We start from the raw sequence: 26816 nt of genomic DNA on the forward strand, positions 1-26816 counted from the left end.
TACTTTTTCCACTACCGTGTGTGTGTGTGTTTGTGCGTGCGTGCGTGCGTGCGTGCGTGTGTGTGTGTGTGTGTGTGTGTGTGTGTGTGTGTGTGTGTGTGTGTGTGTGTGTGTGTGTGTGTGTGTGTGTGTGTGTGTGTGATGGGAGGGAGGGAGGGACCTAGGCTACAGCCAGGGAGTGGGCGGACTCGTCATATCATCATAACAACCTCCTTATGATTTTTCTCTCTCTTACAACTCTCTGGAGGCAGAAGAGGAGAGAGAGGAGGGTTCTTCGAAAGCAGGGACAAACTACTAATCCAGATTAAATCAATTACGAGCTCCACTAGTGTGTTTGTTGAAAGTCTCTGTATGTGCAATAACAAAAGAAGATAAAAGAGAGGGAGCGACCTGTTAACGCCGGGAAAAGATCATTCGTTCGTTGTACCGAAGCCCCGTGGACATGGAGCGCTTATGTGGACCAAAGCTCCCGTTCTGGGTAAGTAGGGCTTGTCGGGTGGCAGTCAGTTGAGTTCGCGGTTGTGATCACCTCGTGCATATCACAAGGATCTGAAACAAGGCCATTGCCTTGGCCTCAGTGTTTTCTCTGTGTTCCTCACCTCAGATATAAGTATATTTGTTTCGCTTTAACAACACCTTTGTATAGTTGACTATTATAGCAACGTTTCATGGTTCTTTGGTTTCTAGCCTACAGTTAGAGTATAATAACCCCGTGTTGGCGATTTAAACATGACAACGAGCGCAGCTGAAAAAAATATATATTATAAGACAAGGAAATACATATTCGGTCCTGGAGGCTTTCATAAACTCAACCTGGAGCCTACCCAGTAAGCAAAAGTATTTAGAAAATTTGTTGAAAATACGTATTTTGCAGACATTGAGAAGACATTTGCTTTGGTCGTTGTTTCTAGGGCCAAATGTCAACAGTAAATAATTTCACTTTAATGTACATGTCAATGAAGAGAGCATTATTTCACGTTCAACAGTTTTATTTCCTATTTAAATAGCAACATTGAGTTAATGTTCCAAGTTTGCTGACACAAACAGAGCACATTAACTACAACAACATTCTCAGTAATGGTTACAGAAATGTTTTACTTCTATGTAGTTGTTTGTCTACCAGAGTTAAATCCACTGACTGTAAATCAGTCTGAATAAAAGCGTCTGCTAAATGACCAAAATGTAAAAATGAACACTTGCAAAGCACACTGGGTATTATTTAAATTGGATCCACCCCCAAACAAGACCAAATTTGAAGCAAACATATTTGGACCAATTATAGATGTCTATGTTAGGTCCATACCAAGGCCTGTCCAGAGCGGACCAAAAAGCAGAATATCAAAATGTAATTGTTACAATGTTGATGAACATGTAACCTACCCTTTTAAATCCATTAATCTCTGTGTGAAACCACACAGTGACCTCAGTCAACCTGACCTTTTTAAAGTTCACAGCGCATGAGCACATATAGGTCAATTGTGCTTGTCTGTTTTGGTATTAGACTAGGCACCTGATTTCCCTCACTCTGGTGCGTATTCCACAAAAACGCCTTGTTTATGAGGTCACGAGAGGTGAAGACCTCAAGTGTTTGTGCTGCCTGCCTTTGCTTGGTCTAGATTACTGAAAAATGCCTGGTAATCCCCCTGGACTCAGGGTCTAGCTCTCATGGTATGAGAGCAACCCATCACTAACAGATCTTCACATTCAAGGACACATCCATCTTACATTTGGTTCCTTAAAATATTTTGGGTCTTGGCAGTTGGTTGCCAGTGTTCTGCTCCCCAAAGTCAACAGGAGAACAGGCCAACACATTTCTGGTCCAGAGATTGTTGACTTTAGAGGTCTCAGTCAAGGTTAGGACTCTAATACTGTACCTTACTAGTTCAACCTAGATACCCACAGCCTATTTAGACTCTTTATTGGTCTGTGTCTGTCTGACAGACAGTGGCATTGACATTTCTTGGACTACTGTGCTGAGGGACAGTTTTTGCATATATTGGGAATGCTCTCAAAAGGCTGTTTTTTGAAATACCTTGATTGCCTCTTTCACACAACTCAATTCATTATACCCCTCAGCTGGGTTATGCTTTATAGGAGTAAGAGGGAGACAGACTTTTGTTTATTATCTACTTCACTTGCTTTGGCAATGTTAACATGCCAATAAAGCCCTTGAATTGAATTGACGGACAGGGAGAAGGAGAGTAAAAGGGGGATGGGGTTGGCTGGGAAGTGAGAGAGAGGTATTTAGAGAACATGATTTCGGCCTCGGTCACACCTACAGCATCATTGCGTTTAAGTACACCAGATGTACATTCATTTCCAATGGAATGCTGCGTTTGCCTTGCAGCATTGCAGAGCGTTCAGTGTGGTGCATACAGTGCATTTAGGAAGTATTCAGACCCCTTCACCTTTTCCCCATTTTGTTACTTTACAGCCTTGTTCTAAAATCGATTCAATTGTTTTTTTCCCCTCATCAATCTACACACAATACCCCATAATGACACAAAAAACAGGTTAAGACATTTTTGCAGATGTATTAAAAATAAAAAACAGATACTTTATTTACATACGTATTCACACCCTTTGCTACGTTACTCGAAATGAGCTCAGGCGCATCCTGTTCCCATTGATCATCCTTGAGATGTTTCTACAACTTGATTGAATTTACCACAGGTGGACTCCAATTAATTGGACCTGATTTGGAAAGGCACACACCTGAGTGCAAGTCAGAGCAAAAACCAAGCCACGAGGTCGAAGAAAATTGTCCGTAGAGCTCAGAGACAGGGTTATGTCAAGGCACAGATCTGGGGAAGTGTACCAAAAAAAATGTCTGCAGCATTGAAAGTCCCCAAGAACACAGTGGCCTCCATCATTCTTAAATGGAAGAAGTTTGGAACCACCAAGATTCGAGCAGAAGCTGGCCGCCCAGTCAAACTGAGCAATCGGGGAAGAATGGCCTTTGTTAGCCACTCAGTATAAGGCACATGAAAGCCCGCTTGGAATTTGCCAAAGGGCACTAAAAGGAATCTCAGACCATGAGAAGCAAGATTCTCTGGTCTGATGAATCCAAGATTGAACTCTTTTGCCTGAATGCCAAGCGTCACGTCTGGAGGAAACCTGGCACCATCCCTATGGTGAAGCATGGTGGTGGCAGCATCATGCTGTGGGGATGTTTTTCAGCGGCAGGGACTGGGAGACTAGTCAGGATTGAGGGAAAGATTGACGAAGCAAAGTACAGAGAGATCCTTGATGAAAACCTGCTCCAGAGCGCTCAGGACCTCAGACTGGGGTGAAGGTTCACTTTCCAACAGGAAGGCTGACCCTAAGCACACAGCCAAGACAGCGCAGGAGCAGCTTCGGGACAAGTCTCTGAATGTTCTTGAGTGGCCCAGCCAAAGCCTGGACTTGAACCCGATTTGAACATCTCTGGAGAGGCCTGAAAATATCTGTGCAGCAACGCTCCCCATTCAACCGGACAGCGCTTGAGAGGATCTACAGAGAAGAATGAGAGAAACTCCCCAAATGCAGGTGTGCCAAGCTTGTAGCTTCATACCCAAGAAGACGCGAGGCTGTAATCGCTGCCAAAGGTTCTTAAACAAAGTACTGAGTAAATGGTCTGAATACTTATGTAAATGTGATTATTGTTTTTTATATTTGCAAACATTTCTAAACCTGTTTTTGCTTTGTCATTATGGGGTATTGTGTGTAGATTGATGAGGAAAACAAACATTTTAATCAATTTTAGAATAAGGCTGAAGTGTAACGAAATGTGGAAAAAGTCAAGGAGTCTGAATACTTTCAGAATGGATAAATCGAAGGTATGCGTCAAACTGTATGAGTAGACGGCTTGACAGAAATGGTAGCAGAAGGTGAATGTTGAACTTTTTTTGCACACATATCCAGATGATGCTCCGTACCATTTTGGCCAATAACGCTGTAGGTGTGTTTGAGGCGTTAGATTAACACAGAAACACACAGGGCATATAAGGTTCCCCCTGTCCTGCGCCCCCCCCCTTCTCACCTTCTCTCTCGGCTTTCTCTGCTCTCGCTCACTCTCTATCGATCTCAGATCTTAGATGGAGTCCTGCAGAGTGTGTGGCATGTGCTCATCATACCAATGATGTTCTCAGCAAACGAACAAGTATGATGTCTGACCAGAGCATGTCTGTCTCTCTTTCTCTCCCCCATTCTCCTGTTCTCTCTCTTTCTCTCTCTCTGTGTGTGTGTGTGTGTGTGTAAAGTCAATATACAGTACGTTACCTCCTTTATTCAGTAGACTAACCTAGTTCTTAAACCTTATGCTGTGAGAACAGACAGACGGAGAGGAGAGAAAGATAAATAGAGTGCATGTGTGTGAGAGGGAGAGCTGAAGGGCTTTAGTGCAGTGCAGTAGTGGCTGCTAAGGCCTAATTTGAAACGAGTTCAAGGTGGTTTTAGGCTCGTAGGCTAGGAAGGATTACAGTAATGTCTTTGACACAGGAGGACAGCGTGTAACTCCACACCTAAAGCTTTATTTTACAGCTACATAGTATGGTTTCAGTTTTTCACCACTTTAATTCCCTATATGCTGCAACAGGTGTACTGTTGACATGCGGTAAAGCTAATCCTTTGGTTCACTCATCTCACAATTCACAACTGAGCGCTAAAGTAACTGTCCAGTGAAAATCTCACTTTTAAAAGTTCATATTTTGTTAACTCATACCCAGATAATGTTGTTGACTCATCCTATACTTGTATTTGAGGGATTTTTGTTGTTGTTTGTTTTTAAACCCATCTCAAACTTGTATATCAAACATACCGTTAAAAAATGTTTGCTATTTCCTCAGAAGATGTCATCCTCCTGAGCTGGCCAATCAGCGGTATACTCACATTAATATTTTTAAAGACCGGTATACGCCCACACCATTCCAACCAGGGTTTTGACTGGCAACATTTTAATTTACTGGAAATTTGAGAAATTTACCAGACAGATATGCATTGGGTGCGTAACCTGATCAAATCAAATTTTATTGGTCACATACACATGGTTAGCAGATGTTAATGCGAGTGTAGGGAAATGCTTGTGCTTCTATTTCCGACCATGCAGTAATATCTAACAACTTCACAACTACCTTATACACACAAGTGTAAAGGAATGAATGATTAGGGTGACCAACCTGTGGTGAACATGTTAGAATAACTGTGCAAAGTTACTCTTCATCAGCCAACAAGACAAGTAACAAACAGAAAAATCACTAGCATATGTCAGTCTACTAATGTAAAAAAGTTATATGGATCAGCTTGTCAGAAAAGAAATGGCCTATTCCGAACAGGCTCCGGGACAGTTGTGGGACGATAGATCCCACCTTCATAAAACTATTAGGCCTAGGCTACATAAAAAAATAAAAAAAAATTCAAAAGCAATGAGTCTGATGCAGCAGATGAGAATGTTTAGCTTCTAATGTTGATAAACGATTATTTCTTCATATAAGCTCAGCAATGTGCACAAGGCAGTAGGCTACGTGCAAATGTTCATTCCATAATGCACTTAGCGGAAAACACTGTTGTCAAAAGGGCACTGCTCATGCGAGCGGTTTCATGTGACGGAGATAAAAATATCCGTTAGAAATGTAGAAAGAGAGGAGATCTATTAGGCAACTTTGAAGCAAGGTAAGGCCTCGTATGTATTAAAACGTCCAGGTTTCAAACAATTAATTATGCGTTTCAAAATGCATACTGCCTCGAGCTCATTGTAAAGTGTTCTGGGACGTGTTGATGAAGCCTGCCTTCCATTGCGGTTTGATGCCGTGTTCAGAACAACCGGGAACTCGGAAATCTGACTTCTCTATTTTTGGGGGGGACAAAAGACGGCTATTACCGGCTCACAGCCTTTTAACATAAGCGTTGGGGAAGCTTTTCTGAAAATATCATTTACCAAGCTACCAATTACTTCACACTGGAATAAGTTAAGCTGCACTAAAGTTACCCTTAAGAAAAATACAGTTTACTAAAGTAACTTTGAAAAGGTAGTTCACAACATCCATACTTAATAAAACGTTTTTGGAAGGATAACAATTTCACTCTTATTGTAATTAAAGGCCCAATGTCTGCCTCTCTGCCTCTCTGCACTTGGAATAATATTGTGAAAATAATGATAGTGCTGAGTTGGTGGGATGGAGTTTTGGCCTGCCTGGTGACATCACCAGGGGGTAAATTAGTTAATAGACCAATAAGAAGGAGAATTCCAAACCTCTCTTCCAATAACAGCTAATTTTCAGTTTTCCCCTCCCCACTCAGACAACTCCAACAGTCCAAGCAAAATTCTTGATTGAGAAATTGCTTTTTGCTAAGAAGCTATTTTTGTTTGACCATTTTAATTGAAGAAAAAAAAATCACAGTAAGGCACTTAATTGTTACCCAGAAACTCTTTAAATTTGAGATAAAAACGGTTGCATTGGACCTTAAATTATAGGTCATATTTAATAGAAATCAGGAAACACTGTACACTTACTTTAAGGCCATACAGTTTCAGCTCCATTGACTTTGTAATGTATTTAAGGGAAATGGTTTTCCGAGCAGCAAATAATACTACATTTACCTTCTTTCTACAACACTCATCCATTTCATCAGGTATAGCAAGACTGCTGCTCTATTGAGATTATGTATAACCGCAATCTTACTGTAATCTTTTGTAATTCTAAAGTGACCCACTTATTCAGTCCTGACTGGCAATTTGTAGTTGTTGGAGTTATTAAATAAATAGTGTCATGAAGGGACAGTTTCTCAGACACCATGGAGCATGGTTTTTAGTCCATAAATAGAGGCTTAATCTGTGTCCGGGAAACCGGCCCGAAGAGTACACCATGGATGTTTTAATTGGTCATTTGTTGAGATTTTTTGCAAATGTTCACCTTACTTTGCTGAAAGTATTTTGTAAAGGATGCATCTTGTCATGTAGAGTACACCATAGACGTTTCTTTAGTTAATTAATGACCAGTGAAACATCCATGGCTGTGTCCAGTGAACCTGGCCTTTATTACACAATGGGGGACCAAGTGGTACTATTTCTATTGCTAGGACCCTGTTAGTGTTGCTCATGTTACGCCCCTGAAAAAGGGGAGAAATAATCACGAGTGTGATACGGTATTGTTTCCTCACTGAGAAGTTTTACTGCAATCATTTTACAAAAGTAACACATTTTATAGAACAACAGATCTACAGGAAAGAGCTAGTGTTGTAGGGTACAAGGCTTATTCAAGTCACAACAGTATACACTGTAATTCACTGAAGCATATACTAATTTCAATATAACTGTCAAGCACAATGCTTTAACTTAGTAAACCATAACTCAATTTATCAACAGTCAATAAAGTGTTTGAAAAACCATTATACAAATAACACCGCAAAATATCTTATTAACAACGCACATGTTCATTCACGATCGACATAAAATGGCAGCTACTCTCAGTACGAAGCTAGCCTTTGCTGCAACCGAGCAGGGCTCATATTACTCTCAGCAAACTTAACTTCCTCAAGATGTTACTAAGACACACCTTAAACACTCTTGACATGTTAGCGAGTTATTACATTTAAATGACTCTGTTTTATCATCAATAACGTACCTGAAAAAGGGGAGAAATAAGTGTGATACGGTATTGTTTCCTCACTGAGAACTTTTACTGCAATAAGGAAAAGACCGCGATTTCCCCGCAAACTTGGGTGGAGACCAGAGCAACCGATCTCAGGCTCATAGATTAAGAGCATTTAGTAGATCACAGATGAACACTTTTCCACTTCAATTAGGCACCACAAATAAAGTAATCAATATAAAGTTTACACATTCCTTTTACAATTCTTACCCTTTGTACGCTTGATGGATTTTAACTTTTTAACACAATTATGAATTATCAATCTCTATCAACTAATACAGAATGCATGATCTTTTTAACCTTAGATGTTTTAAGATCCTCACATACTATGAACTTACTAATACTTTTTAATGTATAACAGGCTATGAGTATTTCCTTTAACCTGTCACACTCTCCCCGACAAAATAAATGTTGTCCCAACATTGTCTTCTTCAACAGTCTGTATGCACTGGACCTAGGAAATCCTTTTCTGTAAGGTAGTACTTGAGCAGAGGTCAAGGGTCACAGTTCAAATATAACTAACAAGTCATTTTCACAGTCCATATCTGTTGACCAGCTGTATAAACAGTCCATAAGCAGTCTTTTCTCATACTATTGATCAACAGTCCATCCATTTTAATGATCTATATGCATAGTCTGCAAATTGTCTCTTGTGACAGTCTGTGAAATCAGTCAGTAGTCCATGGTCAAACATGTCAACTCTGTAGCCTCATGTTTGCTGAAGCCCATACATGTAAGGTGGCTGAAAGTAACATTGCTGTAGTGATGGCAGCCATGGAACCATTCCTGGTGCAGAGTAGACAGGGAACAACTGTGGCTGGATACTGTAGCAGGAAGGGATACCAAGCTGATCATAGGTGATACGTCTTGGAGGGTGTCCCTCTCTGTGGCAGCTGGTAGGCTGGTTCCTCAGGTTCAGCAGCAGCAGTTAATGAAGGAAAGGCACTTGGTGGACGATCATCAGGCAAATTTTCAGCAGGCAAGTTCATCTCCTCAGCAGGCAGGTCTTTAACTGTTGTTGTCTCCTCCAGCCGCTTTTCAACAAGAGGCTGTGCTGGTAGCGTATCAGGGACTGGCACTGCAACTGTCTGTTTCACTGGTGGGGGCCTGTGTTCCCACTCTCTCGCTGGTTCAGCATCCCTCTCCTCAGGTACTGTAGGAGATGTGGGAACCTGTAGCGGCTCATGATGAAGGTCATATTCATCCCCGCTGTCTTCATCAGAATCTAGAGGCTCTGATTCAGGCTGATGTCTCCTTTTTTTCTGACTTTTGTCATCTTTGGTCATTTCTGGTTGTGTCTCAAAAGGTAAGTGGTCACAGGACATGAGCAGGTTTCTGTGCAGGACCCTGGAGCGTCCCCTACCCGTTTCTGGTCTCAATTCATAAATCGGCAGGTCTGAACCCATTTGTCTCACTACTGTATGAATTGTATCTTCCCAATAGTTACCGAGTTTTCCTGGTCCTCCTCTTGGTGTCAGGTTTTTAATCAGAACTCGCTCGCCAGGCTGTAGCACTGAACTCCTAACTTTAGTGTCATAGTACTTCTTACTTCTTTCAGCGGCTTTCTGAGCATTTTCATTTGCAATGGCGTATGCTTCTTCCATCCCTCGTTTCCAGTTCTCCACGTAGTCTCGCTGGTTACTGGAACCTGCCTCTGTGCACAATCCAAAGAGCATATCAACTGGAAGCCTGGGTGATCTCCCAAACAGAAGATAAAATGGTGAATAGCCAGTCACTTCGCAACGGGTGCAGTTATAGGCATAAACCAGTTTGTTCAGAGACTCCTTCCAATTTGACTTTTGTGTCTCAGTTAGTGTCTTTAACATTTGCAACACTGTTCTGTTCATGCGTTCCACTTGACCGTTCCCCATCGGGTGGTAGGGTGTTGTTCTGGACCCCGCCATGCCACTGAGTTTCTTTAACTGATGGAACAACTGATTTTCAAATTCTCCCCCTTGGTCATGGTGGATGCGGGATGTGAACCCGAACTTCAGGGCAAAGTCATTGAAGATGAGATTTGCAGCAGTTTTACCTGACTTTGATGTGGTGGCGTAGGCTTGAGTAAAACGTGTAAAATGATCAACAATCACGAGGATGTACTCATATCCCCCTTTGCATCTGTCGAGATGAAGGAATTCTATACATACCAGTTCAAATGGCTGTGTTGTCACAATGTTTGTCAGAGGAGCTATTGTTTCATGGGCTGGCTTTTTCTGCTTGACACGGCTACAAGTTTTAGTCACATAGTGCTCGATGTCAGATTGCATATATGGCCAGAAGAAGCGGTCACGTACTAGTGATACAGTGCGGTCAGTACCTTGGTGTCCCATGTTATTGTGCAACTCTTCCATCACTTTACTTTTGTACTGCTCTGGTAGTACTAACTGCTTGCGGGCTGTAGTGATTCTGTACAGAATGCCATCACTGTCTATTGTCAATTTGTCCCATTCCCTGAATAGGCATTTTGTCTTTGGACTGCATTCCTGGCGGTTTGGAACCAGACAGTTTGAAATTGATCACAGGACGGATGACCGGATCAGATTCTTATGCTTCTCTTATCCCATCTTTTGGGATCGAACTGATTGTTGCAGTGGTTGTCTCACCTTCAGCTGATACTGACATAGATGCAGCTGAAAGTAACCAAGGTACAACAGCCTCTTTCTGTACCTCAACTGCTTGTATCGTGGCGGCAATGGTGTCTGGTGGAAGCTCCTCAGAACATTCTTCCATCAGTGACTCTACATCCAGTGGCATCCTTGACAAAGCATCGGCATCACCGTTCTCTCTGCCTGGCCTGTACTTTATTGTAAAGTGGAAATCAGCCAATTCTGCAACCCACCTGGAAGTGGTTGTGTTCAGTTTTGCAGTAGACAGAATGTAGCTGAGCGGGTTGTTATCGCTGTATACAGTGAAGGTCGGAGCATAGTACAAATAATCACGGAACTTATCTGTGATTGCCCATTTCAGAGCTAGAAATTCTAGCTTGCCCGAGTGGTAGTGATAGTTCTTCTCAGCGGCTGTTAAGGTTCGAGAGCCATAAGCAATGACCCTAAGCTTCCCATCTTGCTTTTGATACAGAACTGCTCCCAAGCCTTGGTGTGACGCATCAGTGTGTAAAAAATATGGCTGAGTGAAATCAGGGAAACCTAAGACTGGTGGGTGAAGCAAACACTCAATCAGCTGTTCAAGTGCCTGTTGATGCTGGTCAGTCCACAGGATTGGCTTGTTTGAGGGCACCACATTACTTACTTTCTTTGTTTTTGTTTTCCGTGGGTGGTGAGGTAATTTCTCTGAATCTGCTTTCAGGAGGTCATACAGGCAGCTGACCCTCCTAGAAAAGTCTTTGATGTACTGTCTGTAGTAAGTGAGTAAACCAAGCATTTTTCTGAGCTGGCCCACAGTCTCTGGTCTGATGTCTTTCAATGCTCTTACTGCTTCAAAATCGGCTGGGTCAACTCGGCTGCCCTCTGCAGACACTATTCTGCCCAAATAACGGACCTGGGGTTTAAAGAGATCACACTTACTTGGTTTGAGTTTAATGCCATACTCTCTGAGACGCTGCAAAACTTTTCGCACATCATTCACATGGCTGTCGAATGTTTTACTGAGAACTAGCGTGTCGTCCAGATAAGGAATGCAGATGTTATCCCGGAGCCCTTCCAAACACTCCTCCATACACCGCTGAAAAGCTGCAGGAGCGTTCATGAGGCTATGAGTATTTCCTTTAACCTGTCACACTCACATCTATATTTTATTGGTGTTATTTTCATTCATTAATTCATTCATCGTTTCTGTCTTGTGAGGGAGGCAAAGCACTGATAATAAACGAACAAAGGACGTTTTCTAGAAAGGAAATCAGCCCTGTGCTGAGTTAGCTCAGTGACTCATCTAATAACTGCCAGCTCCATGCTCCTAACCTTTCCCTTATGGTGGATCTTATTATCATTCAGTCACTGTATGTAATGTAACTGTGCTATTTTTCCTTTGTCATCTATTGATGTCCAAACGCTAATGTTGTCTATAATTATATTTTCACATTTATTTTCTATTGTTGAGAAATGTCGACTTTTCAGTCTTGCTGTTTCTGAAATGTAACTTTTTTTACCCCCTCAGTTTAATCAGTTTATGAACACACTTCCTCACCATGGCTTATTTTCTTTTCCTCAATAGCAACGTTTTCTGAACTCTTGAGATTCTGCTGATCTGGAAAACATCAGGAAATGAGATTTGCTGACTGTACGGTCATACTCATACCTCTAGTATGACCACAGTCTCACTGGGTTATCTTCTCATGAAAAGAAATATGAAACACACGTACATACGTTTTACTATCCTTGTGGGGACCAAACAGTTGATTCCCATTCAAAATCCTATTTTCCCTAACCCTAAGTCTAACCCTAATTGCCCTTTTAGCAGTTGTGCCTCTTCTCCCTGACCCCTAGTGTATGCCTGCAGCCAGCTCTCAGACCCAAACCATACAAACAGCCAACATGGCGACGGGCACTTCCTCTATTTTATCAGGGCCTATGTATAGTGGTCCTCCTTAGACATACAGTTGAAGTCGGAAGTTTACTTACACCTTAGCCAAATACATTTAAACTCAGTTTTTCACAATTCCTGACATTTAATCAGAGTAAAAATTCCCTGTCTTAGGTCAGTTAGGATCACCACTTTATTTTAAGAATGTGAAATGTCAGAATAATACTAGAGACAATGATTTATTTCAGCTTTTATTTCTTTCGTCACATTCCAACTGGGTCAGAAGTTTACATACACTCAATTAATATTTGGTAGCATTGCCTTAAAATTGTTTAACCTCTTGGGGCTAGGTGGGACGCTAGCGTGCCACCCGTGGTGCACTCCATCAACAGCAGGTGCATTTCAAGAGCGGCAAATTTGAATCCAAATAAATGTCAAAATTCAAATTTTTCAAAAATACAACTATGTTACACCATTTGAAAGATAAACATCTCCTTAATCTAACCACGTTTTACGATTTCAAAAAGGTTTTACGGCGAAAGCATAAATTTAGAGTATGTTAGGACAGTACATTTACAAGAGTTGTGTGTAATGTTTTGTCAAGTCAAAGACAGGGTCACCAAAACCATAAAACCAGCTAAAATGATGCACTAACCTTTTACAATCTCCATCAGATGACACTCCTAGGACATTATGTTAGACAATGCATGCATTTTTAGTTCTATCAAGTTGATATTTATATCCAAAAACAGCGTTTTACTATGGCATTGATGTTGAGGAAATCGTTTCCCTCCAATAACCGGCAGTCAAGTCAGCGTCACAAATTAAATAATTAAAATTAGAAAACATTGGTAAAATATTATATTGTCATTTAAAGAATTATAGATTTACATCTTTTGAACGCAATCAACTTGCCAGATTTAAAAATAACCTTACTGGGAAATCACACTTTGCAATAATCTGAGCACTGCGCCCGGAAAAATACGCGTTGCGATACAGACTAGACGTCATGTTGGGGAGATCTAAAATCGAAAATACTATGTAAATAATCCATTACCTTTGATTCTCTTCATCAGATGTCACTTCCAGGTATCACAGGTCCATAACGAATGTAGTTTTGTTCAAAAAAGCTCATCATTTATGTCCAAAAATCTCCGTCTCGTTAGCACATGATGTAAGCCAGCCGGACTTCTCGTCATGAACGAGGGGAAAAAATATATTTCCGTTCGTTCAAACATGTCAAACGTTGTATAGCATAAATCATTAGGGCCTTTTTTAACCAGAACATGAATAATATTCAAGGTGGACGAATGCATACTCTTTTATAACGTATTGGAACGAGGGTACCCAACATGAACTAGCGCGCCAGGTGTCTAATGGGACATCAACGTTCCATGGCTCTTGTTCGGTCAGATCTCCCTCCAGAAGACTCAAAACACTTTGTAAAGGCTGGTGACATCTAGTGGAAGCAATAGGAAGTGCCAAAATATTCCTAAACCCCTGTGTTTTTCAATGGGATAGGTTTAAAGTCAATACAACACATCAGGTATCCACTTCCTGTCAGAAAATGTCTCAGGGTTTTGCCTGCCAAATGAGTTCTGTTATACTCACAGACACCATTCAAACAGTTTTGGAAACTTTAGAGTGTTTTCTATCCATATATAATAAGTATATGCATATTCTAGTTACTGGGTAGGATTAGTAACCAGATTAAATCGGGTACATTTTTTTTATCCAGACGTGCAAATGCTGCCCCCTAGACCCAACAGGTTAACTTGGGTCAAAAGTTTTGGGTAGCCTTCCACAAGCTTCCCACAATATGTTGGGTGAATTTTGGCCCATTCCTCCTGACAGAGCTGGTCTAACTGAGGCAGGTTTGTAGGCCTCCTTGCTCGCATATGCTTTTTCAGTTCTGCCCACAAATTTTCTATAGGATTGAGGTCAGGGCTTTGCGATGGCCACTCCAATACCTTAACTTTGTTGTCCTTAAGCCATAAACTAAACTAAAGATGTCTTGAGATATTGCTTCAATATACCCACATAATTTTCCTCCCTCATGATGCCATCTAGTTTGTGAAGTGCACCAGTCCCTCCTGCAGCAAAGCACGCCCACAACATGAAGCTGCCGTGCTTCACGATTGGGATGGTGTTCTTTGGCTTGCAAGCCTCCCCCTTTTTCCTCCAAACATAATGATGGTCATTATGGCAAATAGGTTCTATTTTTTGTTTCATCAGACCAGAGGACATTTCTCCAAAAAGTACAATCTTTGTCCCCATGTGCAGTTGCAAACCGTAGTCTGGCTTTTTTATGGTGGTTTTGGAGCAGTTGCTTCTTCCTTACTGAGCGGCCTTTCAGGTTATGTCGATATAGGACTCGTTTTACTGTGGATATGGATACTTTTGAACCGGTTTCCTCCAGCATCTTCACAAGGTCCTTTGCTGTTGTTCTGGGATTGATTTGCACTTTTCGCACAAAAGTACATTTATCTCTGGTATTAAGGAGCGGTATGACGGCTGCATGGTCCCATGGTGTTTATACTTGCATACTATTGTTTGTACAGATGAACATGGTACCTTCAGGCGTTTGGAAATTGCTCCCAAGGATGAACCAGACTTGTGGAGGTCTACCATTTTTTTCCTGAGGTCTTGGCTGATTTTCTTTTGATTTTCCCATGATGTCAAGCAAAGAGGTACTGAGTTTGAAGGTAGGCCTTGAAATACATCCACAGGTACACCTCCACTTGACTCAAATGATGTCAATTAGCCTATCAGAAGCTTCTAAAGCCATGACATAATTTTCTGTTGAAAGGCACAGTCAACTTAGTGTATGTAAACTTCTGACCCACTGGAATTGTGATACAGTGAATTATAAGTGAAATAATCTGTTAGTAAACAATTGTTGGAGAATTACTTGTCATGCACAAAGTAGATGCCCTAACCGACTTGCCAAAACTATAGTTTGTTAACAAGAAATTTGTGGAGTGGTTGAAAAACAAGTTTTAATGACTCCAACCTAAGTGTATGTAAACTTCCGACTTCAACTGTAGATCTAGGATCAATTTACCCTAGCCAAGTCTTACCCTTAACCAATGTAAAACTGACCTTAGGTCAGTGTCTAAGGGCACCTCCCGGTACAGTAGTTAATAGAGCTCTCTGGTCTAACACGGAACAGATGGTGCTGTGCACCTCAGACGATTTCATAACATCCAGCCTAAAGAATGTTGACCCTAACACCACTTACTCACGAGTAGAGAAGTGAACTTTCAGAGCTGATTCACATTTCTTTGATCACGTGGTTATTATTATTATTGAAAACTTCCACTTTTTCAGATGAAAGACTTAAGATAAATTCTGTAAGTAACCAGAGTACAACATCCACTGGAGTGTTTTACTTTAAGTCGAAAAGTGAGCTTTAAAGACACGGTTCAACGTTCTTTGATTCTAAACTCTGAAAACATCATCTGTGAACTCCACCTGACCGGGATTGTCAGTGTTTACGGTGTAGCGCTAACCATCTGGTAGGGCTTACAGAACCCCCATACAACACATCTGATTAACAAAACGCCTCCGATTACTTACTATCTGGTTATAATGCATGGAGGGGGGAGAGTGAGTATAGTCCGTACAGACAAGCTGGCTCCTCTAGATAACTTTTATGCCGACATTAAGTTCATGCAACATCATACTAAGTAATTAGATCCCTATTGTTCATAATGTATGTTAGATGCTGCCGAGACAATCCCTCTGAGTGACGGAACTCATAAGGGGCACATTTAACTTGAGTTGAGACCGAGATAACAAGGCAGCGTTTTACTGTACTTCATATCAGATTCCAATCACACACGTATCAGACAAATCAATGTTTTCTTCCAATGCCAACAAAACAAATACACTGAGTGTACAAAACATGCTACTTGCATGAGACTGACCAGGTGAATCCAGGTGAAAGCTTATTGATGTCACTTGTTAAATCCACTTCAATCAGTGTAGATGAAGGGGAGGAGACGGGTTAAAGAAGGATTTTTTTAAGCCTTGACACAATTGAGACATGGATTGTGTATGTGTGACATCCAGAGGGTGAATGGACAAGATGAGATTTAAGTGCCTTTGAACAGGGTATGGTATTAGGTGCCAGGCACACCTGTTTGCGTTTGTCAAGACCGGCAACACTGCTGGGTTTTTCACACTCAACAGTTTCCCATATTAAGAATGGTCCACCACTCAAAGGCCATCCAGCCAACTTGACACAACTGTGGGAAGCATTGGAGTCAACATGGGCCAACATTCCTGTGGAACGCTTTTGACACCTTGTAGAGTCCATGCCCAAATAATTGAGGTTGTTCTGAGGGCAAAAGGGAGAGCAACTCAATATCAGGAATGTGTTCCTAATGTTTTGTGTACACTCTGTGTAGATGGCTCATTACTTTTCGAAGCACCATGGGAAAATTGCACACTCACCATAACCACTCATTCATCTTGACACCCAGAACCAAATCAGCTACTGTTAAAGGGACATTTCTAAATTGTTCAACTTCATATTCATTATCTCCAGCTCCACCCCAACATCGACATGTGTGAAAATGTCTCGTTTCTATATTTTGTAGTAAAAAAGATAGGGGAAGATAAGTGTTTCCATTCCAATGATGTCATCAACCAATTAGTAGGCAGTTAGTGGGCAATGCCTACTCACAATTGGTAGAAGAAATCAGCACGATGCACACCGATGATGCCATTGGAAACACTTACAGTATCTCCCTCTATTTCTTTTAATAAAAAACATAAACGTGCAATTTTCACATAATGTTGATGTTGGGGTGGTGGTGGACATGAAAATGAAGTTGAAAAATGAAGGCTGTCGTGACAGATTGGCTATTGAGTAACAGTAGGGAACTTGCCACAACTTGACTGTAGGAATTGCCAGGCATTTCACAATATGATATTATCAAAATACTTAAGTGTCGGCACCACATGTATTGCAATTCGATACTGTGATTTTATTGTGATTCGATGTTCCTAAAATATTGCTCACCATATGTCTGGTGCAGAGGGATAAGAGATAGCTATGAGAAAAATAATTTTGATCAGTAGCTAGGTTTCCATCCAATTGGCAACCAGATCTTCATTAGGGCTGGATGATATATCAGATTCATTTGATTAATTTGAATGGATGTTTTTGCGAGATATTCCAAATACCTGTATCGCAAGAATCAAGTTTTTGTTATTTTTCCTTTTTATGAGCGTTTATGTCTGCTTGTTCTATTTGTGGTGTCGTCTCCTTCACTTGTCTGCTGTGTGCACCTTCCCATTTTACAGCAGAGATCTCTATATAATGACGAGATGCACGTCTCCTCCCTAACAATAGGAGTCGTTGTCCCAAAGGCGGGAAGACGGGCAATGAGTTTACGTCCAAAATAAGCCCATAGAAACGCATTGGCCTTATATTTTGGACAGATTTGAGCTCTTTTAGGTCTTCGCCTCTTCTTCTATGGTTTACACACACACCAAGCCCCTGTCTCTCTCGCCAACAAAGTTGAGAGGGATCACATCTTCCTCTCTGACAAGTGGTTTCAACTCGCTATTTGCATTTGAGGTTTGGTCCAACAGAATCAGTCAAATGGACACCAAAACACATTGAGACATTATTTTACTGTAATGGAGGAGAAGTTAACCTTTTCAATGATACCCTTTTATGTGTCAACTACTCAAATTGCACACAGAGCAGACACTACTAAAACAAGAGTATCAATGAACATTGATTGTGGAAAATGAATGTTCAGTTTGTCGCGCGGGCCATTGAGATACCACGAACTGCTAGCAGCATTTTAACCAAATACTGTTATACTAGCTGTCATGTCTGTGTTTTATAAATGTGCAATAAGCATAAAACACAATTGTATAATCAATTGGCAACTCGTTTCAGAAATAAGGTAGGCCACTTGATTTCAACATCTGACTAAAGTGGACAGGCTAACATGCTTTTCAAACAGTCGTAGACAGACAGAAGGGTGTGTTCATAACAATTCAACTGTTCAACCTTGTTAGCTAGAAAATACTGTAGATCCAAGTTGGCTAAACTTGGATTAACTGGCTAATCACTAGCACATGGGCTTGAGAGATTGTTGATGAAACCTGTGTTCATTTTCTATAACCTAATGCTTGCTACAAGAAGTTATCATTTGTGAATGTGCATTATGCATGGTTCTAGTTACATTAAGACAAAAGGGCATTTTCATAGACAGACTTGAAAGCCAGATCAGTGATTATTGCATCAAAATGCAGGTTAAACCTATTTGGATAACATAATTTAATTATTATTGGGTCTTATGGTTGTGGAATGCTTATATTTAGCCTAGGTGTAACTTCACAAGCCCTGAATTCATTAGAATATTGCTGTCTGTTTGAAATGCAGTGTATGTGACCTTTAATTGTACAACAATGCTTATTTGGAGAGAACATAAAAAAAAAAATTGAGATATGCACTACATGGCCAAATGTATGTGGACACCTGCTCGTCGAACATCTCATTCCAAAATCATGGGCATTAATATGGAGTTGGTCCCCCCTTTGCTGCTATAACAGCCTCCACTCTTCTGGGAAGGCTTTCCATTAGATGTTAGAACATTGCTGAGGGGACTTGCTTCCATTCAGACACATGCATTAGTGAGGTCGGGCACTGATGTTGAGGGATTAGGCCTGGCTCGCAGTCGGCGGTCCAATCCCTAAGGTGTTCAATTGGGTTGAGGTCAAGCCTCTGTGCAGGCCTGTCAAGTTCTTCCACACTGATCTCAACAAACCCTTTCTGTATGGATCTCGCTTTGCTCACGGGGGCATTGTCATGCTGAAACAGGAAAGAGCCTTCCCCCAAACTGTTGCCACAAAGTTGGAAGCACACAATCGTCTAGAATGTCATTGTATGCTGTAGCATTAAGATTTCCCTAGCCCGAACCATGAAAAACAGGCCCAGACCATTATTCCTCCTCCACCAAACTTTACAGTTGGCACTATGCATTAGGTCAGGTGGCGTTTTCCTGGCTTTCGCCAAGCCCAGATTTGTCCATCGAACTGCCAGATGGTGAAGGGGGATTCATCACTCGAGAGAACGCGTTTCCAATGCTCCAGAGTCCAATGACCGGAAGCTTTACACCACTCCAGCCGACGCTTGGCATTGCACATGGTGATCTTAGGTTTGTGTGCAGCTGCTCGGCCATGTAAACCCATTTCATGAAGCTCCGAACGATCAGTTCTTGTGCTGACGTTGCTTTCAGAAGCAGTTTGGAACTCTGTAGTGAGTGTTGCAACTGAGGACCTACGATTTGTTACCCGCTTCAGCACTTGCGGTCTCGTTCTGTGAACTTGTGTGGCCTTCTACTTCTAAGCTGTTGTTGCTCCTAGACGTTTCCACTTCACAATAACAGCACTTACAGTTGACAGGGCAGCTCTAGCAGGGCAGAAATTTGAACTGACTTGTTGGAAAAGTGCCATCCTATGATGGTGCCATGTTGAAAGTCACTGAACTCTTCATTAAGGCCATTCTACTGCCAATGTTTGTCTATGGTGATTGCATAGCTGTGTGCCCGATTTGATACACCTGTCAGCAACGGGTGTGGCTGAAATAGCTGAATCCACTAAATTGAAGGGGTGTCCACATACTTTTGTGTGTGTGTGTATATGTCGCCCAGCCCTAATCTTAATGCGGATTTTAGAATATGCGCATGAGGAAAATATGCGCATTTCCCAACCAGTAGTGTATTTCTACCAAAGTTATGACGTAATTAACTTCTTCGCTTAAGTTTTCATGTACTGAATAAAAATCTAAAGTTCAATGTTTTTCCATCACATTTTCAAATATACTAATAGTTTTGTCACAACTGTTGCATTAAATATAACATGGGCCTACTCTGGTTTTGGCACGTACACTCCCGAACTTGGTCCTAGGGCCCCCAATGGAGCACATTTTGTTTTTTTGCCCTAGCGCTACACAGAAGATTCAAATAGTCAAAGCTTGATGATGAGTTGCATATTTGAATCAGCTATCAATTTTAAGCTCTTTTCAAAGAACTGGGGTTGTGTCCTGAATGTATTTTCCACTTCATAGATGTGAAACAGCTACCCATGATAAGTGGTCTTCAGGATGTTCACATGAGAAGCTCAGTGGTCATAGCTATTTCTTCTGGGCATTTACAGTATGCTTTACTTATTGTCATGTTTTGAAGATTGTGATGTCATTGTGAGGTTCAAATACATTTTATCTCCCCATGAAACACCTTTAGTGTACTTATCAAAGGCCCATTGTCAGCAACCATCACTTCTGTGTTCCAATGGCACGTTGTGTTAGCCTTTTAAAATGATGAACTTGGGTTAGCTAACACAACGTGCCATTGGAACACAGGAGTGATGATTGCTGATAATGGGCCTATGTAGATATTCCATAAAAAATCAGCCGTTTCCAGCTACAATAGTAATTTACAACATTAACAATGTCTACCCTGTATTTGATCAATTTGTTGTTATTTTAATGGACAAAAAATGTGCTTTTCTTTAGAAAACAAGGACATTTCTAAGTGACCCCCAAACTTTTGATCAGTAGTGTGTGGTGTGTGTGTGTGTTACTCTGCAAGCATTTCACAACAAACTCTACACCTGTTGTATTTGGCAAAACATTTTTTTTAACCTTTTATTTTACTAGGCAAGTCAGTTAAGAACAAATTCTCATATACAATGACGGCCTAGCCCGGCCAAATCCTAACCCGGACGACGCTGGGCCAATTGTGCACCGCCCTATGTGGGGTTTTGATTTGGTGTTGAAACTACACAGTGAATATCGTAGATAAAAGCTTTGGGAGAGTGAAGTTTCACATTCCATATAGATGGCTTGTGTGTTTTTAGATGTTAAAGTTGAAATTCATTAGTTCTGGAATGCCCTGTACTTTCCAGTCATGGGCCCAACAGAGAACAGAATACTCATTCATATATTCCTTCCTTTCTAGAACTAGTCTACTGTATCTCTCTTCATCATCCCATGACACGATTAACCTGTTGGGAGAAATCTACTGAAGTCTATTGAAATCTGCTTCATAAAGGCCTACCTTAGTATTAGGAAATCTGCTTGGGGACAAATTAACTACAAATATAATATCTTCATTTGATCACTCTGTTACAGAGAATTTTCCTGCACGGCATTAAATGCAAATTGTAGTGTATTTGAGGTTTAAAGTCTTCTAATGTTTTAAAGTAACTGTCCATTCAAAATCTCACTAATGCTGTTGATCCTATACTCATATTTGTGGCCAAAGCATAAATAGGAGACCCCCCCCTCCCCTACGGTATACACCCACACCATTCTGTTGTTGGGGTACGCCAACAACATTCCAACAAGAAGAGGGGGGGCAAATCTGTCATCAGCATCTAGGAGACGAGGCCTCCCCCAAACTATTCAGTAAAATTGCATTCTGTCTCTGTTGTCATTCAGTTAGGCCTGTACTTGATTGAAGGAAAACTATTACAGTCATAGGTAAATCATAGGTCATATTTCATAGAAATCTGGAAACACTGGACAGTTACTTAACAATGTCAGACTTGATTTGCCCTAATAAAACATTTATTAATCCATACAACAAGGTACATTTTATTTTATACAACGAGTGGGTCTAATCCTGAATGCTCATTGGTTAAAACCGCATTCCAGCCGGTGTCCACCGGCATTTTAACATCATAGATTTAGCCGATTTACTCTTTTCCATCTGACTGCGCAATCCACTGTCTTATCAGCCCAGCCAGGCAATTTATAAACTTGATCTCCACTATAAAAAGCATCTAGACATTATCTCACTTTTTTTTTTTAGACTAACATTTAGTTTTCAACAGTGGGGATTTGTTTAAACCTTGCTGTCTCTCTGACATTTTCAACATTGTTTTAACATTCAAATTCGATCTCCAGCTGTCCCATAGTAATGACAGTCTCTGGAGTCAGAACGAGACAGATAGGAAGGCAGCGTTTCTCAGCCAGTCAAAATCATGAATCATAATTTTTATGGATATATACAAAGAAATGTCAACTGAAAAAAGGTACAACGAATCGAAGTGCAGCTAGTTTGCAGTCTTTCCAGCTTCAGTTTGCAGTGATTGTGTTAGCTGTGTTGTTGGCTAGCTCCTCTGAACAACCGTGTCCTGATGAGAGAGCACATTTTCTACGGCAGGAAAAATTGCTCCTCATTAGTTCATTCTTATGGATGCGTCCGAATAAATGTCACAGCTAAACAAATGCAAATGCAGCTACTTTATTATTCTGTCTGCACTGTTTGACGTGACTAAGTTAGCCATAGTTGGCTAGCTAGTAAGCAAGGGATAAGAACGTTGCCAGCCAGTATGGCAATAGAACATTTAGAAGGAATGACTGGGTTGCGTCCATAGATACAGAACAAAAAGACTGAACGACTGGGTCGTGTCTCTGGCAACTGATAGAACGAACAACCAGCCAAACCTAGATTTGTGTCGGGGCTATATCTTGTGGAAGGATGAAATGGTATGAATAAATTCATCAAAATAATGTTTATAATGAAAATATGTCAACCATTATTTGAATATGTTGGTAACCCGTTGTATAAAAGTGATAATGCCCTTGAAGCCGGTGTTTGGAGGATATATTGGCACGGTTTGCTGGCCCTTGACTTCAGCTTGGGCCTAACAACACCTGTGCCAATATCCTCCAAACAGCAGCTTCTCAGGCATTATCACTTAAATAATCCACATAGTCATTCACATTTGCTGTTGCTGCAGGATTATTTTCCCCATCTCTCTCACATTTGAGATATTTAGCACATACTCTTGTCCAGAGTGACTTACAATAGTGAGTGCATACTACTCTTATCTGTTTCCGCCATTCTAGCCATTTGGGAGATGGGACTCGTGCTCCGCAAATGCAATGCTACCCGCTACCCTTTTTTCCTCCCTATCACCTTTGCTTTACTTGTCAGCCCATGATTTATTTGCATACACTGCCTTTACAATGCAAAGTTATCAATCATGCTCACAGAGGGTGTTGCATACATTCATTTCAACCGAGGGGGATGGGAGAAAAAAAGCTAGCTTATAGACTCACCACGACACTGCCAAGCTATAACTCTCGACATTGTGATGTGTTGATGTCAAAGGACTATTAACATTAATTACTACACAAAAAATGTAAAGAGTTTGATTCCAGAAATGGTCCCAATGATAAAGTGAGCAACAATGACAGGCCAAACATTTGCATTCATTCTCAAATCAGCCTCGTCACTGGCATCAAAGAAAGGTGACCTTCCTTGGACAAACAGCTATTTATTTACATAATTCAGTATCACCCCCGTAATGTAATATTTGTTCTCCTGGACAGGGACACTAAAGTCATTAGCAGAGCGATGGCTGCTAGCTACCTCCCTCAAACTGGTTAACACAACCCAGCAGGCCTGATTTTTAGATGCAAAACATACAGTAAATACTGACTAGTGCTGCTAACCATCCTCCATCTGTACTGAAGGTTGATGAGACAGGAAGACTCTACAGACAGGAATGGCTGGGGTGTATCACACATGTACCAGCCGGTTACACACCACAACCTACCATCCAACCGTAGCTTCTACTCTACACACCACAACCTACCCGCAGACCTGGCCATTGTTCTCATCACGCAGAGCGGAACGGCAAAGGCCACGCTTTGTGACTCACTGAGAGCAAAGTCAATGCGTTTTTTTGTTTTCTAATGCTCAGGGTGTGTGGCTGTTCCCTAGGGTGATATTTATTTCAGCTACTGTAGTGATGCAGCTAAATAATGACCACACTGGGGAGGCGACTAGCCTGACGCAACATACCACGTGGTACAATGGAAAACGAGTAACCTGGTTATACAGCGTTTGGGTTGTTAGCCAGGCTAGGGGCAAACCTTCACTTTATTAAGTCACACTTCATTCAGTTCAGTCCCTTTTTGATTTACACAACCATACTGTGTATTCCTGTCCCGTCATACTAATATGATTCAGTCATGGTCTGCCCTTTCATCCTGGCCATTAAGCAGATGGGCCAAATGTAAAGGCCAGTCATTCTATGTATAACTATGGGCCTACTGAAGACCAAAGTGCCACATCCATTGTTGTCAACTGATTTATACTGGTTTAATTGGAAGGAATGGTATGGTTCATGTGTCTAACTGTATGTCAGTTCTTAGGCTTTAAAAGGGCATCTGAAGAAATGAACCTTAATCAAGTCCGGCAACGTGAATATGTACAAATAAATGATGTCTTGCTTATCATATTCACACATTTTTATACATTTCGCTGTCCAGCTGTGGTCTCACATTCTCCATGTTGTTCTGAAGCCTATTAAGAGGACACCTGGGATGTTTATGCACATACATTACAGAAATGGAAACTGACAGATGGGATGGATCAGTCTGGATCAGCCCCCCCCCACACACACACACACACACACACACACACACATCATACAGACACAAGGCATGCACACATGTCCACACATACTCCCCTGATGGGTGCCGACAGGCAGAAACATGGGCAGCTGTGTTTATCTAGCCAAGTATCTGGGGTTGGGCCTCTTCTACTCTGTTCCACCACTGCCTGGTCCGGTCCTTAAAAGCACATTCAGCATTGGCTGCCTGCCACCCCGCCTATAGGAAGTTTGATACAATATTCTTTCCTCTCGTGTCTTTGAGATATGGCTGCATGTCCTTTAGCTATTCATGGTAAACGCTTCCATAGATACTCTCACTGGCTTTTGGGATTGTTATCGTGCCTCACAAAACCGATTAGCATTTTAGTGGTGTTAGTGCTATAATGCCTACATAGCACTAAACTGTCATAAGACTGTCATAGCAGCTGTCATTAGGAGTTATAACAGCTAATGTCTGTTTATGACTGTTGTGACTTACCCGGTCCGGTAACTTTACTGGGAAATAACCTTATTTGCATACTGTACATATGCTAACCTGGAATATTATATATTCTCTTTTGAGCCCTAAAATGATTAAAAAGAACTATGCCCTAAGAGAAATGTAATTGGCAGTCATTTCTCTTCATTATGAGTCCCTGCCTTGCTGTCCAGTCTCACTGGCTGTTTTAAATTAAAGGCCCAGTGCAGTCATAAATGAGATTGTCCTGTGTTTTGTATATATTTCCACACTACTGTATGATGTTGGAATAATATTGTGAAAATTATGATAATGCCATTTTAGTGTAAGAGCTGTTTGAAAAGACTGGCTGAAATAATTTTGGTCTGTTTTGGTGGGATGGAGTTTTAGCCTGCCTGGTAACATCAGGTGGTAAATTAATTAATACACCAATAAGAAAGAGTTCCAAACCTCTCTGCCAATAACAGCTAGTTTTCAGTTCTCCCCTCCCACTCAGACCACTCCCAGACAGTCCTATCAAATTCTTGCTTGAGAAATGGCTCTTTGCTAAGAAGCTATTTTGATATTGAGCTGCATTGGACCTTTAACTTAGCTTTATTGATGTAGAATGGAGAAAACTATGACCATAAGCTATACATGTATGCTAAATGGCATATACACTGAGTATACCAAACATTAGGAACACCTTCCTAATATTGAGTTGCACCCCCATTTTTTTCCCCCAGAACAGCCTCAATTTGTCGGGGCGTGGACTCTACAATGTGTCGAAAGAATTCCACAGGGATGCTGGTCCATGTTGATTCCAATGCTTCCCACAGTTGTGTCAAGTTGGCTGGATGGCCTTTGGGTGGTGGACCATTCTTGATACACACAAACTCTTGACACAGACCGCTGTGGCTGGCACCTACTACCATACCCCGTTCTAAGGCACTTAAATCTTTTGTCTTGCCCATTCACCCTATGTATGGCACACATACACAATCCATGTCTGAATTGTGTCATTGTTTAAAAATCCTTCTTTAACCTGTCTCCTCCCCTTAATCTACATTGATTTGAAGTGTCATCAATAAGGGATCATAGACTGACCAGGTGAATCCAGGTGAAAGCTATCTCATGGAAAGATCAAATACATTTTTTATTACTCACGTGCGCCGAGTACAACAGGTGTAGACCTTACAGTGAAATGCTTACTTACGAGCCCCTAACCAACAACGCACTTTAAAAAAATATGGATAAGAAACAAGTAATTAAAGAACAGAAGTAAAATAACAATAGCGAGACTATATACAGGGGGGTACAGGTACAGAGTCAATGTGTTGGGGCACCGGTTAGTTGAGGTAATATGTACATGTAGGTAGAGTTATTAACGTGACGATGCATAGATGATAACAACAGAGAGTAGCAGCAGTGTAAAATAGGGGGCAATGCAAATAGTCTGGGTAGCTGTTTTGATTAGGTGTTCAGAAGTCTTATGGCTTGAGGGTAGAAGCTGTTTAGAAGCCTCTTGGACCTAGACTTGGCACTCTGGTACCGCTTGCCGTGTGGTAGCAGAGAGAGATCTATGACTAGGGTGGCTGGAGTCTTTGACAATTTTTAGGGCCATCCTCGAACACCGCCTGGTATAGAGGTCCTGGATGGCAGGAAGCTTGGCCCCAGTGATGTACTGGGCCATACGCACTACCCTCTATAGCGCCTTGCGGTCGGAGGCCGAGCAGTTGCCATACCAGGCAGTGATGCAACCAGTCAGGATGCTCTCGATGGTGCAGTTGTAGAACCTTTTGAGGGACTGAGGACCCATGCCAGGGGGAATA

General features: G+C 41.4%; 1 protein-coding gene across 4 annotated transcripts in view; it reads left to right on the plus strand.

Moving 5' to 3' along the window:
- The first annotated feature begins 207 nt into the window (after positions 1-207).
- The window catches only part of abcc3 (ATP-binding cassette, sub-family C (CFTR/MRP), member 3), a 62731-nt gene continuing 36122 nt past the window's right edge, over positions 208-26816 (plus strand). For all 4 annotated transcript variants that reach the window (XR_006762610.1, XR_006762609.1, XM_014179584.2 and 1 more), the window contains exon 1: positions 208-478. Coding sequence is in view for 2 of the 4 variants with exons in the window: in XM_014179584.2 (XP_014035059.1) it covers positions 443-478 (36 nt within the window). In the remaining 2 variants the exon portion in view is untranslated. The remainder of the gene's footprint in view (positions 479-26816) is intronic.

Source organism: Salmo salar, chromosome ssa28 (genome assembly GCF_905237065.1).
Source record: "Salmo salar chromosome ssa28, Ssal_v3.1, whole genome shotgun sequence".
Lineage (NCBI taxonomy): Eukaryota > Metazoa > Chordata > Actinopteri > Salmoniformes > Salmonidae > Salmo > Salmo salar.